The following is an 18,881-nucleotide window of genomic DNA, read 5'->3' as shown; positions in this document are numbered from 1 at the left end:
TATGTATATATATATATATATATTCTGGTTGGGTTTCAACCTGGTAGTCAGGGTAGTGTTGAGATCTCCCACTATTATTGTGTTGGTATTGATATCTTCTTTCATTTTTGTCAAGAGTTGTATTAAATATTTTGCAACTACATCATTGGGTGTGTATATGTTTAGGAGTGTGATTTCTTCTTGTTGTACATATACTTTTATTAGTACAAAATGACCATCTATGTCCTTTATAATATTTCTGAGTCTAAAGTTTGTTTCATCTGATACTAATATGGCCTCTCCAGCTTTTATAAGGGTGTTGTTTGCTTTGATAATTTTCCTCCAGCCTTTGATTTTGAGTCTATACTTGTTTTGATTATTCAGATGTGTTTCTTGTAGACAGCAAAATGTTGGATTCAGCTTTCTGATCCATTTTGCTACTCTGTGTCTCTTAACAGGTGCAGTTAGTCCATTGACTAACTCCATTGACATTGGAGAGGTAATTTTTATGAATTTAATGTCATCTTTGTGTAGAAGTTTGGTCTTTCCTTAAAGTAGACCTTTCAATTTTTTTTTAGGCTGGTTTTGAGTCTGTAATGTTTCTGTGCTGTTATTTATCCATGATGCCATGTATACTTCCTTCAAATCTGAAAGTGAGTCTGGCTAGGTTCAGTATTCTAGGTGAAGTATTCATTTCATTGAATTTTGTCACTATCACCCACCACTGCCTTCTGGCCTTGAGGGTTTCTTGTGACAGGTCTGCTGTAAATCTGAAGGATACTCCTTTAAATGTAACTTCCCTTTTGAATCTTGCTACTTTTAGTATTCTATCCCTATTTGTGGGATTTGTCATTGTGAGTAGGATGTGTCTTGGGGTGTTTTTCCTGGGGTCTCTTTCAGCTGGTACTCTTCTGGCATGTAGGGTTTGGTTGTTTGCAGTCTTTATCTCTGGGAGTTGCTCTGTAATGACGTTCTTGATTGTTGATTCTTCCTGGGGATTTTCTTCCTGTGTTTCTGGGACTCCAGTGATTCTTATGTTGTTTCGGTTGAATTTATCAAACATTTCTATTTTTATCTGTTCAAAATCTTTGAGTAGTTTTTCCATTTGCTTTCCATTACACAACTCATCTTCCAGCTCACTAATTCTGTCTTCAGCTGCTGTTACTCTTGGATAGGCTTTCCATAGAGTTTTACATTTCCTCTACTGAATTTTTTCAGCCCTGTTATTTCAGTTTAGAGTTTTCTGATTTCTATATATGTGTTCTTTTTAGATCAATCTATGCTTTCTTTGAGTTCTATAAACATACTCCATATTTCTATTCTAAACTCCTTATCTGAGAAGTTAATTAGGTGGTTGGCATTATTTTTTTCGTCATCAGAGCTGCCATCTTCATTCTCTATGCATGCTGTTGTCCTGTATTGTTTCCCCATTGCCACACTTGAAATGTGATTCTTACTCCGTGTTGCGATGGGGTTTGTGTTCTATAAGAAGTGCGCAGTCATGGAGCAAAGTAGAGAGACCACGATCTTTATTTTTATTTATTTATTTTGCTGTGTTCTTCTTTGATTGTCATCCGGGATCAAGAAGTAGCATCAAGAAGTAGCTCCAGCTGTTGCTTTTAATAGAGTCCCCTGTAGCCCAAAGCCAGGCAGGAATTATCCCCTGTCCTTATGGGTGGCGGCAATCCTACCTGAGGTTAGGCGTTTGGGAGCTGATTTTGCTGTGTTCATTGATTGTCACCGGTAATCAGGAAGTAGCTCCAGATGTCGCTTTTAAAAGACTTTTCGGTATATTTCTAATTTGGGGGTTTTTTTGGGGGGAGGCACCCCATTGATGCTCAGGGGTTACTTCTGGCTATGCACTCAGAAATCGCTCCTGCCTTGGGGACCATATGGAAAGCCAGGGTATCAAACTGCAATTCTAGGCTAGCCCTTGCAAGTCAGATGCCTTACCTCTAGCGCCACTGCACTGGCCCCTATATTTCTAAATTTTTAAATGTGTAAGTTAATATAAGATAGACTAACTAATTAACTGTCACTTATGTACCTTAAATATAACTATGAAAGTCTTGTAATTTAGAGTGATCACAATAAAAATTGTTTTTAAAAGGTAGAATAACAAAATAACTGATTTATATGTAAAAACTAAATATTATGTTTTCAAATATATAGACTCAAAAGTATATATTACTTGCATAAAACTTTTAATATAGTAGTTAATTAGAAGTGTTATTCCTGATTTCTAATGAATGTGAAGGATAGAAAACACACTTTCAAGTCAGTCATTATAATTTAAAATTATTTCTTTTAGAATTATGACTGATTGTTATATTGGCATATTTTCTGAAATGTTTCTTTTTTATTGTCTGCAATGCCTGAACTATTGTCTTATTTATAAAGATATTGTTGCATGGCATCAGTTTTTCCTTCCCCTGTCAATTCAAATTGCTCATTTGTGGGCAATTCTTTTTCACTTTACTTCCCAACAAGGATTTCCCTTTTACCAAGGTGCCAATTATACAAATCACTTTATTACAATTTGTCTTTCTTTGATCTGACCAATATCAACAGAATAATTTACTTGTAGGGGATTTCTTTCCACAATTATTACCTCCTTGGGAAGTAGCCTGCTTTGGGAAGCTAAGCTCTGCTAAAGTCTTTGACTACAGAAACATTTATATCCTCAATATTTCTTAGCTTGTGTGTCTTCAGGCTCCAACACAAATTCCTGAAATAAAGTTCCAATTATATAAAAAGTGAAAAATAACTTGCTTATTCTATTTTTTTCCTTTTCAATTACAGATGCCATCCATACTGTAGGGCCCATAGCCAGAGGCCACATAAATGGTTCCCACAAGGAAGACCTTGCAAATTGCTATAAATCATCTTTGAAGCTGGTAAAAGAAAATAACCTCCGATCTGTTGTAAGTACCTTCATCTTCTTTTCCAGCCTTTACGTTTTTGAAAAGGATTTTATACAAAATGAGGTAAAAATAGATCTCAAATTTGAGAAAATTAATTTTAGGGATCTATAGTAATTGATGTGGTCTATTATTGCTTATTGTAATTCCACTCTTTTTTATCTTGAAATTGTGCCTAATGTGGGGACTTTAAACTATAGGATCCCACAGCTGGAACAGCCTCACTCACCTAATTTCTTTGCTTTAATTGGTCTTCATATTCTGAATATATTAAGATGGTGGTGTGGTTAGAAAACTTAAAGAGGGAAAATGGCAAGCATTTTAAGTTTATTGTAATGCTGTGCATTAATGTTGTATCACTTGCATATTTATGTGTGTGTAATTTTTCCTACCATATATACATATATAAAACATGCATCTATAAAAACACATGCATATAGAAAAACACAATTTTAGAAATACTCAGCAGAAATTCATTGTGTGTTTCTTGAAAGTTATTATTCTTTTAGATGTATTTATTTTTCTAAACCAGTGGCTAGTTGGGTCTGCCACATCATGTCTGTTTTGTCAATTTAGATAGAGTTCAGAAAATGTGGATCTAATCTATTTCTTTACCAGTAAGTTAACATGAAAGGAAGACTCCATTAGCTAGATTTGGAGATGTTTATTCACCTGGTTTTCTTTTGTAACATACCCTGTGTTTATTATATGTCTATGACAGGAGGAAAATAACACTATAAAAGCGATGAGAGTGTAAATACACAATAATAATTTAATTTAAGCAAAATCCCTTGAGTTCTTCTAAATATATTACAATATTGCTCAAATTGTGGAGCAAGAATTTAGTTAAACATGTGACTTCTTAGCAGGCTGAATGGATCAGAAGAAATAATAGAAGCCAGGCACATTTAAACAACCCAAAGTGGTCTCTATACATGTTCAGAAATGATTAAAAATATGAGATGCTTTGTATGTGAGTTTGTTTGAAATAAAAGTACTTTTTTCAAGATAATTATAGATATTTTAATATTTACATAATTATTATCAGTGAAGAAGTTTTTCTCCTGTTTCCAGATTTCAATTATTTCTTATTTCATATGAATCAATAAATAAGGTTCCTTTCTTTCTTAGAGGAGAAGGCTGAAATTCAAACAAAATAGACTCAAAACACCTACTTAAACATTTGGATATTTTTGTCCTTTGCAGGATGATCAGAAAATCAGAACAGGTGTGTGTGCACATTGAGGGATTAATTTAAATTTTGTCAATATGGCTTATTGATTTAAAAAAGCAAGGGAACTGAAATACTTGGGAAAATGAATACGTAAAAGTTTCCAATTTGGAAAATATTGATTTTTTTAAAACCTGAAAAGGCATTTATAATGAATTCATTGGCATTTCTAATAATTTTTAAGCCAGTAAAAAGTCGGGGAGGTAAATAAATAAAAATCTAGAGTGAGGGGTGGAAGCAAGGAACACACTCATTTTTTTTAAGAATGGAAAAAAAAAATCTTCTTAACTGTGAATATCTTCAAACTAATCATATTTTTAAGCACATTGTTTGCTACCATAATTATATAATAGAAAAGTTGTGGGCAAAGTTAAATTAACTTTATTGGATGACCTGTTGCTGAAACAGCAAGATTTTTATCATTCTTATTTGGACTCTATCTTAGCTTCTCTGATGATGTTGAAGTGTTAGTAACATGGTACAGGGACAAAATTATAAGCTTATACTAAACTGATTTTATTCCAATAGTGGTAAATATAAATGGAAATGGAAAATATCAGTGAAATTTGAAGCAAAATGTAGATCTAAATTTATCATTATATTCCTACATGGTTGACTAGAATTGTAATCAAAGGCCTTGCATTTTATTTTCAATAATGGAACTTTTTCTTTATCTCTTTTTTCTCTTTCCCTTCTTTCCTTAGCTTGTATTGAAAAGCTTATTGGATTCAAAATTTCATGTTATTTATTTTTATATATATTTATTATTTTTTAATTTATTTTTATTTATTATTATCATCATTTATTTATATGTTTATTATATTTATATTTTTCATGTTATTTCATACAGAATTTCATGTTACTTACCATCATTACAGAAATTATAATTATATCATAAAATTATCATTCTCATTGACATAAAATGGAAAGCATTCTTAGATATGCCACAACTATATCTGTAGATCTTTTGGTATAAGTTTGTACCTTCAGACTTATCACAATTGGGGAGAGGCAATTGACATTAAAAGCCTGATCATTATGATGGAAAAAAATATTTAACTCATGTACTTAATACAGAATATTTCTTATAAACTCCTTTCCAACATGGCCTAGTCATAGCTCTACCAATTACTGGTAGTCACAGATAAGTCATTATACTATTTTGTAAATTTAATTTTATACATTGAAATTCAGTTAATATATTGCTATTACTTCACTTGTCTAAATCTTGAGGTTATTACTGTTATTAGGCGTGAAAGTAAATGTAAGAGGTCGTTGAAAACCACCATTTTAATTGGCAAGATCATTATAATGATAAATATTTTCCTATGTTATGACTTGAAACTTTGGAGAACTTGTTAATATTTCTGCTTTGATATATATTAGAATAACAGATCTCTTATCACATCATATATAATATTATTGACTAAGACTTATTTCACATTTGTTTCTTGGAACAACCCCTGAAGTTCTCAAATCTGTCTCTTTTCTCAGGGGTCACTCCAGGTTTCTCAGGAGACCATACTTAATATTTTTCAAGCAAAAATCTAATAATATATGTCAGAATTATAAATGACCAATAAAATTAATATTGAAATAATTATATTTATAATAATTACTAATATTGTGGCTGTTAAATATGTATTTCTAGCACAGAAAATTTCAGATTAGTCAGTTAATGTATTCATTTGCATTAAATTATGCTAATATTTAGCACAGATAACTTTCTTAAATTCGTATTCTTGTATATACTTTCAAATACACTCATCTTACCATGTTTTCTCCCACTATGGGGTTCTTGAGAGCAATCTTAAAAAAATAAATAAATGATTGATTCCTTATCTGCAAGGAAGTTTACATCTGTGGAAATATGGTAAATGAAATAATTGAATGTATTACTTTCTTGATCTGAATTGGTTGGGCTGGGCTTTAACTACCAATGATCCCAAAATTTAAGTTATCTATAACTGCAATTCTAGTTTAAGGGCATTATTATATCTGGATATTGTAGTATATAGAAATGATGTTTAATAGCATAAAAACAGACTGAGAGAGTCTGGAGACAAGTACCACATTTCAGGAACTTGCCTGGTATATGGCCGGCCCAAGTTCAATCTTTAATACATCTATTGTTCTTCAAGCACCACCAGGAATTTTTTTCTGAGCATAGATAGATCCAGGAGAAAGCCTGAGTACTTCTGGGTATAACCCCAAAACCTTTTCTGACCACCAAAAGACAACAGGCTGAAATGCTTTGCATGAACTTTTGACTTTCTCAGTCTACAAGTGACTTTGCATTTTTGCTCCCATTTCACTGCCTGTAACTTTTCATATATTCCTACCTACCTGAAAACAGTCAGAGAAATATCAAGAAGTAAATAAACATTTTAATGGATACCACTTATTTTTGCAAAAATAAACATTTTAAAGTCATAACAGAAGACTAAGACATATGCTTTACTCTAATTTCTCCAGAGATACAAGTTCCTCAAAGTTTTACTCGGAAAACAAAACAAGTAGTGTAGTATTGTTTATCTATTGCACATGAGTAATAATCTAGTACTTACTGCATATAGGTCGCTTAAGGGAACATTTAAGATGTCAAAAATGTAATGGTTATAGGTATTTTATAGGTATTTATATAGGTATCTAAGGTTTCAAAGATGTAGTGTTTATCTGCAAACACACAGTTTGTGTCCCTGATGATCCAAACATATAAAATGACAAGATAATGACAATTTTATTATTTGAAATACTTTGGAGTTTTCTTATGGCTTCTAAAGATCTTATAACAGATGTCAACAATTCTATAATTAATGAGAAATTTATGATGGTCAGGCATAATTCTTTCCCTGCAATTTACCCCTTAAACTGCAAATACACAGGAGATCAGAATATAATTAATTTTCTAATACCTTCATATCAAGAAATTTAGCAAATTACTTTTCACTTTGGCAGCATAAATTAGAGAATAATGAAAGCACTAAGCAGCTCAACCAGAAGAAGTTTGGAAAGGAGTATGTGAAGAAAGTCTTTGACAAACATGAAACCAATAAATAAATGTCATTTAATTTCAAGTTTAGTTAAAAAAAAAAAGACATTTGAAATTTAAAAAAATAAAGGAATTTAGTTATATATAACTACCTAGGACTAAGGCAACTATTTGGGAGTTGGATTTATTGTGAATAAAATTTTGCAATTTGATAATATAATCTTCCTTTTAGTAAAAGGAAAGAATGTGCCTGGAGTGATAGTACACCAGGTGGGGCATTCACCTTGCATCCAGGTTGGATTCCAGTCTTTCCTATGGTCCTCCAAGCACCAGGAGTAACTCCTGAACACACAGCCAGGAGTAATCCCTGAGCACTACTTCATGTGACTCCCCAAACAAACAACACTATTTGAGGAGTGAATATTTTCTTGCTTTTCTCTTTTCTGTCCATTACTTTTAATGGCTATAGATAGATAGATAGATAGATAGATAGATAGATAGATAGATAGATAGATAGATAGATAGATAGATTAGATATAGATATAGATATAGATATAGATATAGATATAGATATAGATATATAGAGATATAGATATAGATATAACCACAAATCAAGTTAATTAACAAACCTAATGGCATTTATTTTCCCTGAACTCAGTGCAGTTTTATTAAGACTAATTGGAGAGTTGCTGGTGCTTTAGCACAACAATAGGGCGTTTGCCTCGCACACAGGTGACCCAGGACTGACCTGGGTTCTTTCTCTAAGGTCCAATATGGTCTCCCAAGCCAGGAGCGATTTCTGAGCACATAGCCAGGAGTAACCCCTGAGCTTCACCGGCTGTGACCCAAAAACAAAACAAAACAAAACAAAACAAAACAAAAAAAGACTTATTGAAGAATAATTTTATTGATGATTTTAATAAGCATTCTCCTTCACAACCACAGGATTTCAAATGAAACAAATCTGACCAATTTCTCTTGCCTCCTAGACCTCATGTGCACATGTATCCATTTTCTTCTGACATATTGTAAATATAATTCACTTATTTTCCTCTAACTCAGTTCCCCTTGGGAAGAATTCACATAGACACAAATTCCATTTTGTATCTATCCTTGATAATCATAAGTTGATTTCAGTCTAGCAGAAATATAATGTACCATGTTTAGGCTAATTAGAAAGCAAATGAGTTTTTAATGGTGCTACAGGAAAGAAGTTCATAGAAAAATCAGGAAAAATACAAATGTTTATCCCTAAATCCTATGATGGAGCAAAGATATATGTTTCATTCTTAGAATCACAGTATTTAATTGCATGTAGCTTGATAAATGAATACTAAATTAGTGAAATAATTAAATAACTTTGATATTCAGTACAGTGTCAGGGCTAGAGAAAATTAGAAGGGCATTTTTAGTCTGGAGGAAGACAATACAGAAATGGGGCATTTTTTAGAATGTATATTACATATGAAGGGAAATCTGTATTTGGGAAATATTCACTAAAGGCAGGCAATTGGAATTTATTGATAGCATTTCATTTTTTACAAGGTACTGTTGTTCAGGGTAGGTTCAATATGATTCTATACTATTTATATTTTTTGTTGTGGTGATTAAATATTTTATAAATTTTGTATTTTTAAAAAATGTGTAAATGTCTTATTTCATCAGTTTAGTTCTCACTCATATTGACTGACTAGAGACTTTGTGGTGACTATTATAACTGCCATGAAGGCAACCAGTGTATGAAGTTTGGTCAGTCTTCATCCTCATTATGTTTATGAATAAAGCAACAGGTACAGGGTACAGGATGTTCCTTATTCCTTTGGTCCTAGTGGCTTTGTTAAACTTGGTGTAAATATACAACTCTTCTCTGTCCATCTCCTTTAGACAAAATTTATTGATTTTCTTAAGTGATATTTCTTAAATCTACACTATAGATGTGTTTGTTAATGTTGACAGTGTATTCTCTGGTCCCTTTCATGTTGATGGAAATAGACCCATCTTGTTCTCCCTGCTCCTTGTACCTGGAATAATTCAGCTAGAATGAAAGATAAAAGCAGAGCATGAAGGTATTGTGGATGGGGGAGAGCAAGGTTGCCATGTTTTAATATTATTCTTTATTCTCTGTCTCATTCTATGTTTACAATCTGAATTTAACATTCCCAAAGCAAATTATTTAACCATCAAATTTCATTTTCGGAACCTAACCCTTAGTTTAAATACAATGTGGGCTAGAAATAAGGTTGAAAGTGTGGAAGCCTGGCATGTGATGGATGGAGTTGGACTCCTAGCATGACTATTAATGTATGACCAGTGTACTTTTCCTTCAGAAAATATCATTAATTTGCTTTAAAAAAAGATATTACAAGATTTATTCTCTCAGCATTATCTAAACGGGAAGTCATGGATTTGTAGTTTCTTTTTTAATGAATGCTAAGGACTTCCAAGGCTCTACCCAACAATGCTTGGGGCAGGTTATAGGACCAGGACCAGCATGAGCCTTAATCCCTCTACTATTCTGTAGAACACAGATTCATAATTCCCAATAATATTAAGTACGAGAAAAGACTTTCCATTGATGCAATGTGATGCACCAAGTTGATTTTGATTCTTTGTTTTGATTTGGGGGGTTAGACTTTGGGGTCACACCCAATGATGCTTAGGGGTTACTCTGGGCTCTGCAATCAGTGACATAGCATTTTATAATCTTTGAGTCATGTATGTAGTGAGAAAATTATTTTTAAATGATTAAAATATAAATACAAATCATTTTACTTAAGTTAAACATAGTTGTTTCATAAGTAGGAAGGCATACATGAATCTGGTAAATTTCTGTGATTATGCTATTTTTTGGTGTGACTACCAACGAACCATATATTTCTTACCTTGTTTGTGAGGATGACAGGTTAAAATCTGCATAGGTGTTTCAGTATCATGTTTAACTGTTCTTTCATATAATTGCCATGTAATATATTTTATTATATGGAAATATTACAAAAGCTCATCGGAAGAAAACACCCAATACTGATAGCAATCTTTCTAAGCTAAAATGTGTTCCTTCCCTCTGTGGACCACAGATTTTTTAAACCTCAGTAACTTTTAATGGAAGAGAAGAAGGACCTAAAACATCTTAGGACTACCTCTAAGCATAGTGGCAATAAGCAAATTTGGGGTTTTACATTTAACTTTTTCACTTTATAAGTTTTCACTTTGAAATGTATTGAATCTTATTTTCTTGTCCAAATTCTCTTCTGAGTGGGTTGCCAATGTAATGAGTTCTCAATATGAAATTTCTAAATGATTGTTTTAGTGTATGATCTGGGTTTACATTACAGGACATATCAATCAATGCAGTTCTTTCTTCAAGACTAATTCTGCAACTATAAAGAAGTTGACCCTTTAGTTAGTTATTTCTGCTCTTCTGCAGTTTCACCATTACTATACCGACAGCTCTGTATAGTAGCTTTTTTTTTTTGACAACATTGGTCTTCTTTTTTCAATTTATTTTAGAACTAGTCTTACTTTTATGTTCATTTATAACCATGATTAAAGTTTTTATGTCTTTCCTAGCTAGACTGTAATCAGCTGTGTGACTAATGAGACCATCAGTAATTAATAAGAACAAAAGTTATTTTTACATTTGTGCTTCACTTTCTAATTTATCGCAAGTATTCCTATATACTATTTTATTTGTTAATCATATTCTCAAAATATTTGCCAGGTGCTAATTTAGTCAAATAGTAAATAATTAAATCAATAGTTTGTTTTCCTTTTTTCTTTTTTTCTCATCCTTTCTATATTATCGTATTTGTGCAGAGAGGTATAAAATATTTCTGCAAAAACTATTTTTATTGAGTTATTGTTACTGAGAGTAGCAAGTGATCAAATATAGGCAGCAGAAATGGAAGAAAAATTTAATTATGGTGATTCATCGGAGACTTATAATTATATGCTAAAACAATATTTCCATATACTACACAATATCATTATGTGACTACCTCATAAAGAATTCTTTTGTTGTTGTTGTTTTGAGGAATTTGGGGGGGGTCCCACCCGGGGGGTCCCACCCTCCAGCGCTCAGGGGTTATTCCTGGCTGTGCACTCAGAAATCATTCCTGGCAGGCTTGGGGGACCATTTGGGATGCCAGAGATCAAACCCAGGTCGACCATGTGCAAGGCAAAAGCCTACCTGCTGTACTATTGCTCCGACTCCATCATAAAATATTCTTGAGGTAAAATGACATTAATCATACAGCCATGAAATAAAGTTACAGCATTAAGGAACATATTTTGAAACTTTACTTTGTGTCAGGTACTATATTAGTAATTTAATCTCAAAACAGGCTTGAATTATTATAGTTTCTTCACTTTATAGATGAAGAATTTGGGCCATAGTGACATTAAGTAAATTGCCTGTGCTTTTTATTCCTTTAAAAAGTGACACTGGTAAACTGAGGCCAAGAGAATTCAATGGTTTGAGTAATAGTTTTATTCTTTCTCCTTTCCTCTGCTATTCTATATTTTTCTTTCCCTTTGAATCTATGATTCTCAGTAATAATGCCTTAAAGGGGAGGATATTGTGTGAGTGGCTTTGGGAAATCATAACAACTGGAAAATTTAAATAACATTTTTATACAAGGTCAAGGTTACAACAAAATGTGAACTGGTCAAGCATACCTCAGAAGCTGCCCCACATGCTACATATGTTAAGGTTTTATTAGACAGATATACACACACACACACACACACACACACACACACACACACACACACACACACACACATAGTGTTTATGTGCACAGGAATAGTATTGTGTGCAGGACCCTTACACATAGCCAATTCAGGTTTGATTCCTGACACCTCACATGTGCACTCTAGAATGTAGCCAGAAATGATCCCCTAACACAGAGTCATGAGTAAACCCTGAGTACTGCCAGAAAAGCCCCCCTAAGCTCCAGTCATTGGTCATTGAAGCTAGGTCAGCCGAATGCAAAGCAAGTGCTCTACCCACTGTACTATATTTTGGCTCTTTATATATAAAGATTGATATGTTGTCTTGATTTGTGTTCTATTGGAGACAGATCTTGTGATAAGCACAGTACTTTATTTCAGACTAGATAAGGTACAGTGTTCAAAGGAGTGAAGAAGGAAGGAAGATAAGTAAACCAAAGATCTCTTTATCAAGCAGGTTTCCACTAGAAGCAGCTGAAACTATCCTGATATACCCATTTGTTGTCTTATAGAACATGTTTGGAATTGCCCTCTCTACAAGGAAAGGGAAACTAAATTATTAGTTTTATATTTATCTCTGGTTAGCTGATGATTTCTTCTGAAGCATTAACCCCTCAACATTTCTTGTTTGCCCATTTGCTAGTTTTTGGATCCAATAGCAATATAAATGAGACTCTCATACCTACAAGTATTTCTCAGGTACCTATAGGGTGTTCAACAATTCTATTTAGTCTTTTTAAAGTACCTTTATTTTTTCTATGTTATTTACATTGACTATTTCAGCAAAGAATATAATTATAGTGATTTCAAAATGAATTCAATAAACTTCCTTGATAATTGTTTCAATCAATAGGTAGAAATCTAGAAAACTTAATAGCTTAAGAGACCCTAAGCTTTTAAATAATTTATATAAAAATAACAGATAAAATAATTAAAAATAACTAAATAAACTCTCAGGGATAGGAAACTTACATGATCAATAATAATCACTTTGCCTCTATTATGTTTTCAAAAGCTATTCACATATTTTATCATATATATCTATTTTAAGAATTAAACTATTTTGGGGGGTTATTCCTACCAATAATCCTGCAGGAATTAGTCCTGACTTGGTGCTCAGGTATTATTCCCAGCAGTGCTCACAGGGAATGATAGGCATCAAACCCAGGTTAGCAACATGCAAGGAAAGCTCTTATTAAATATAAAATCTCTCTGTGACTCAGAGTTAAACTATTGATGTTAATATAATACTATGAGTTGTTTTTTGGGGTCCAGGAGAGTGAGGTATATTTGATAGCTCCATAGGCTCACATATTAATCTTGGGTATCCTGCATTCAAAAAGATGAATAATATTACATAGATACAAATAATAAATTAATATTTAGGCCCATTTCCTTCCCCAGAAGTCTGGAAAGAGCTGGAGGCATCCAGCCTGCTAATAACATGGTTCATTCCACTGGCAACCTTTAAAAATCAGTCACTTCATAAAATAACAAGAGTAACATTTTTCACTTTCTAAAATTAAGCACGTGGGGAGATTGTTCAGTTAGAAATTGTAGAACAGCGAGGAAAGAAAACAACTATCATGAGAAATAAATTTTGATATGAATAGCCAAATAAACACTTATCACAATATATGCCTGACTTAAAGAAATCTCTCATGCAGGCATTTTAAGGTTGTTTTTTTTTTGTTTGCTTGTTTGTTTTTTTTAATAAAATGATTCAAAGTGCTTGCTGGAAGTTAAGTATATACTGGGATTATGAGTTCTAGGCAGAGAGAAGAGGAGAGCATGGCAACTTTTAATATTTGTGAGTTGTTACTATAATAGTTGTTATATCAGAGATATAGTGCAGCAGGTAAGGTACTTGTCTTGCAATTGGCCCTATCTGCATTCAATCTCTGATATTGCCCAAGAATGATTTCTGAACTCAAAACGAGGAGTAAACCCTAAGAACACCTGAATATAACCCAAAACAAAGCAATACAAAAGATACCTTAGATGTCACACTCAAGGAAGTTTTGCAAAACGTTTGTTACAAAGAGAGAATACTGTGTATAATTAGATTAAAACATTGTTTTAGTGAAGGGTTTTGTTGTTGTTGTTGTTGTTGGCATCCTCTATGCCAAATTAGTGTTGTCTAGAGATTTTCATTCTTTAACTCAAGCATCCAAGTTCTATGCCTCAACTGTAGCATCTATGTCAAATGGATAGTAATTAAATGATTAGTGCTATGTACTATGTATGCGTGAAGTTAGGAAGGTGAATATAATGTATAGTTACAGAGAAATACTGTCATAATATTATGTCACTTTGGCTGAAATTTTTCTCAACATTTTATTCAACATCGTATAATAGTAACATCATATAATACTAATATTCAGCATACAAATTTTTGGCTTCCAGCATTGGTTGTATATAAAATTGTTCATCAATTATATGTGAGAGGTAAACAATTTAATTAGAACTAAACTTTGGCTTTATTGCAACAAAAAACAAATAATTTCTTCCTGTATTAAAAATATATTATTTAATATTTTCTCAAAAAATCTTGCAGCATGATCAATTCTTTTTTTTGTTTTTTTTGTTTTTTTTTTTTTTTTTTGGTTTTTGGGCCACACTCAGCGGTGCTCAGGGATTACTCCTGGCTGTCTGCTCAGAAATAGCTCCTGGCAGGCACGGGGGACCATATGGGACACCGGGATTCGAACCAACCACCTTTGGTCCTGGATCGGCTGCTTGCAAGGCAAACACCGCTGTGCTATATCTCCGGGCCCAGCATGATCAATTCTTTCTGTAAGAATGCCTAAAAATTTTTGTTTAATTTCCTCAAGATTTTGAATTTTTATCAAATGTGCAACCTACAGATCTAAATCTACTCACAGGTCAAGGAAAATTAATTTTAAATGAAAGTACACACTTTGATTTTGCCAAAATTTTCAACTCAAGTTTTGGGTCTTTCATTAGATTTGGACACATATTCAGGAAAAGCATTACTATTTTCCACAATAGTATTTTTCATAGAAATTCTGATCCAAGCACATTGTGAAATTAAGTATATTACAGTGATATTTGCATAAAATCAATAAACAGATTTGCACTATCAGTTTTTGTCTTTGGTTCTTTATTAATTTGTTTATTTAAGAACTATGGTTACAAAATTTTTACTTTGGGTTTCAGTCATTAATTGTACACCATCTTCACCAGTGTATCTTTCCAGCCATCAATGTCCCCCAATTTCTTCCCATTCCCAACAGCCTATTCTCACCTGTATCAGGAAAGAAAATTTTCTTTTCTCTCTCCTGTTTTTTTTTTCCTTTTCTTTTTTTTTTTGGTTTTTGGGCCACACTTGGTGACACTCAGGGTTACTCCTGGCTATGCAATCAGAAATCGCTCCTGGCTTGGGGGACCATATGGAACATCTTTGGTCTGTCCTAGGTCAGCCACATGCAAGGCAAACAGCCTACCGCTGCGCCACCACTCCTGTCTCTCTGTCTCCTTTTAGAAGTCTTTTTTTTTCTTTATTTTTTAAGTTTTGGGCCTACCTGACGGAGCTCAGGGGTTACTTTTGGCAGTCTCAGGGTTTCATGTGGGATTCCGGGGACTGAACCCAGGTCCATCCCAGGTTGGTAGCATACAAGGCAAACTATTGCTATGCTATCATTCCAGCCCCTCTTTCTCTTTCCTTTTTGACACTCGTCTGTACTATTGTCAATGGAGGAGGGCCTTGCTTGTCGCTTTTTCCCCTTTGAGCAGTTATTTTCCAGAGCAATCAGTTCTAACTATCTTTATCTTAGAAGACTCTTTTCTACTCTACCTGCAATCACTGCTATTTTTGGCAAGCTTCTTACCCTGGGCTGGACCTCCTACACATTAATTCTAATGTCTCTGAATATTGTTACTATACTATCTCTTGTTTTTCTCATATCCATAGATGAGCAATATTATTCTATGTCTACCACTATCTTCTAGCTAATTTTACTCAGCATAATAAATATTCTCTATGTCCATCCATGTATAAGCAAATTTCATGACTTCATTATTTTTACAGCCACATAGTATTCAATTGTGTAGAAATATCACAGTTTCTTTAGCCACTCATCTGTTTTTGGTCACCTGGGTTGTTTCTAGATTCTGGCTATGGTAAATAGTGCTGCAATGAACATAGGAGTGTAGATTTTTGTGTTTTGAGGTTATAATCCTAGAAGTGGTATTGCTGGATCATAAGATATCTTAATTTTCAGTTTCTTAAGTTTTATCCATTGTATTCTAGTCATTATATTCTTTGAAGTGCAGAAGCTTCTCCATTTAATTTAGTCTTATTTGTTTATCTTTGCTTCTGATTTTTTGGTCAGTTGTGTTTCATACTTGAAGATGGATTAGCTTCAATGTCATGGAGTGTTCTGCCTATGTTTCCCTCTATGTACCTTATGGTTTATGGTATGATATCAAGGTCTTTAATCCATTATGATTTGTCCTTTGTACATGGTGTTAAGGAGAGGTTTAAGTTCATTTTTTTCACATGTAGTTGATCATTTTCCCCAGCACCACTTGGTGTCTTGGTTTGCTTTTGGTAACAAAGTGATGTTAGCTTCTTAGAAACTACTTGGGAGTATTTCAGGATTGTCTAGAAGACCTTGGTTGGCAGTCGGTGCTCTTTAAATGTTTGAACAAATTTACTATTTAACTCATCTGGACATGGGGAATTGTTTTGGTTATCATTCAATTTCCTCAATAGTTATAGGTCTTTTCAGGTATTCAGAATCATCTTGGCTCAACCTTGGAAGGTTGTAGGAAACCAAAAATTTATCCATTTCTTCCAGGTTATTGTGTAATATAGCATAAAGATTTTCAAAGTAATCTCTGATTACCCTTTCTGTATTATCTGTAGTTAGATTCTTTATTTTCATCTCTGATTCTGCTTATTTAGTTTCTTTCTCTCTTTCTCTGTTAGTCTTACTCATCGCTTATCAATCTTGTTTATTTTTTTAAAGAACCAATTATTTCTTTCATTGATATTTTGAATTATTTTTGGGTTTCCAGTACATTAATTTTGTTTTTGTTTCTTTTTGTTTTTGTTTTTTTTTGTTTGTTTTGTTTTTGTTTTTAGGATCATACCCACAGTGCTCAGGGGTTACTCCTGGCTCTATGCTCAGAAATCACTCCTGGCAGGCTCGGGGGACCACATGGGATGCCGGGATTCGAACCACCATCCTTCTGCATGAAAGGCAAGCACCCTGCCTCCATGCTATCTCTCCGGCCCTTGGTCTAGTTTTTATTATTTCCTTCTGCCTACCTATTTTTAGCTCACTTTTGTTGCTCATTTTCCAACATTTCAAGCTGTGACATTAAGTTATTTTATAGGCCTTTTCTTCCTTTTTGATGAATGCTTGTAAAGCTATAACTTTCCTTCTTAATATTGCTTTTTCTGTGTCCCATAGATTCTGGTAATTCGTTTCTTCATTCTCATTTGTTTTCAGAAATCTTTAAATTTCCTCTTTGATTTTATCAATGACCCACTGGTGGTTCAACAGTGGACTGATTTATTTGTAGGTGCTAAAGTTTGTCTTCTGTATTTGTTTGTAAGTCACTTATTTTTAGTGCATAAGGTCTGAGAAGATATTAGAAATAATTTCTATCCACTTGATTTTTATAAAGGTCTGTTTTATGGCCCAGAATGTGGTCTATCTTGGAGTATGACCTTTGTGCATTGGAGATAAATGTGTATTCAGTTTTTCAGGGATGAAGAGCTAAAGAAAGCTCTTATATATGTCTACTAAATCACTTTCTTCTAGATCTTCCTTCAGAGCCAATGTGTCTTTAAGTTCTTCTTTTAAGGTTGATTTGAGTATGTAAGTTTTCTTTTATTTCTTTTCTTTTTTGGTCACACATGGCAGATCTGAGTTTACTCCTGGCTTTATGCTAATAAATAACTCCTGGTAGCCTCAGTAGAACATATAGGTTGCTGGAGATCAAACCCAGATCTTTCCTGAGTCAACAACATGCAAGGCAAACACCCTGCTGCTCTTCTATCACTCTAGCCGTGAGTCTGACTTATTGTATATGTATGAAGCTGTGTATTCTTTTTTCAAACCTGAAAGTAAGTATGGCTGGACAAAGAATTCCTAGGTAACGATTCATTTCATTGACATAACTTCCACCATTGGATTTGGGCCGTAGGGTTGCTTTTGATAAATCTGATGTGATTTTTATATGATTTTTATTTTGACGAAAGCGGATTACATATCTTTCACAGTAATATTTTAGGTACATATTAACATCGAATCAGGGGAATTCCCATCACCAAAGTTGTCCTCCCTAAGGTTGCTTCTTTGTATGTAATTTTTCGTCTTGATCTTGCTTACCTTAATATTCTATCCCTATCAGTAATATTCAAAATTCTGACTAAGATGTGCTTTGAAAGTGCTTTTTTTGGATTTCTTTTTAGCATCTCTTCTGGCATCTAGTTTGAGATTGTATGCACTCTTTAGCTATAGAAACATCTCTCCAATGCTGTCCTTGACTGTTGATTTTCCATGGGAGTTTCATTTCTGGTCCTCTGGAACTCTAATAATTCTTATCTGTTTTCTATTGAGTTTATTCCTGACTTCTATTTAAATCAATTTACATGTTTTGGTGATTTTCCCCATTGTCTGATCATTTATTTTAAGACTCTTGTCCAACCTCTGTTGTATGGAATTTTTATTCATCTATTCTTTTAACTCACTGGTTCTGTCCTCATCTACTGTTACTCTGCTGTTACTTTCAGTTAGTTTTTAATTTTGCATATCAAGTTTTTTAGTCCTGTTATTTTATATTGAAGTTTCTTTTTTGTTCCTAATTTCATAACTTCTTGAGTCTTGGTTGTGCTTTGTCAATTCACTTTATGCTTTCTTTGAGTTCTTTGAACATTCCCCATAATTCTTCTCTCTAGTCCTTGTCTGAGAGTCTAGATAGTTTGTTTGTTCTTGTAGGATATTTATAGCAACCATTTTCATTCTCTAAGCATGGTGGGGGATCTGAATTATTT

At 33.3% G+C, this 18,881-nt stretch overlaps 1 protein-coding gene across 1 annotated transcript in view; it reads left to right on the top strand.

Moving 5' to 3' along the window:
- The window catches only part of MACROD2 (mono-ADP ribosylhydrolase 2), a 2,173,194-nt gene that overhangs the window by 1,163,739 nt on the left and 990,574 nt on the right, over window positions 1-18,881 (top strand). The window contains exon 6 of the mRNA XM_049774344.1: window positions 2,782-2,903. Coding sequence (XP_049630301.1) covers window positions 2,782-2,903 — 122 coding nt within the window. The remainder of the gene's footprint in view (window positions 1-2,781; window positions 2,904-18,881) is intronic.

This window comes from Suncus etruscus, chromosome 6, assembly GCF_024139225.1.
Source record: "Suncus etruscus isolate mSunEtr1 chromosome 6, mSunEtr1.pri.cur, whole genome shotgun sequence".
Classification (NCBI taxonomy): Eukaryota; Metazoa; Chordata; class Mammalia; order Eulipotyphla; family Soricidae; genus Suncus; species Suncus etruscus.
The sequence above is the reverse complement of the archived record's forward strand: the minus strand, read 5'-3'. Positions and strand labels throughout refer to the sequence as shown.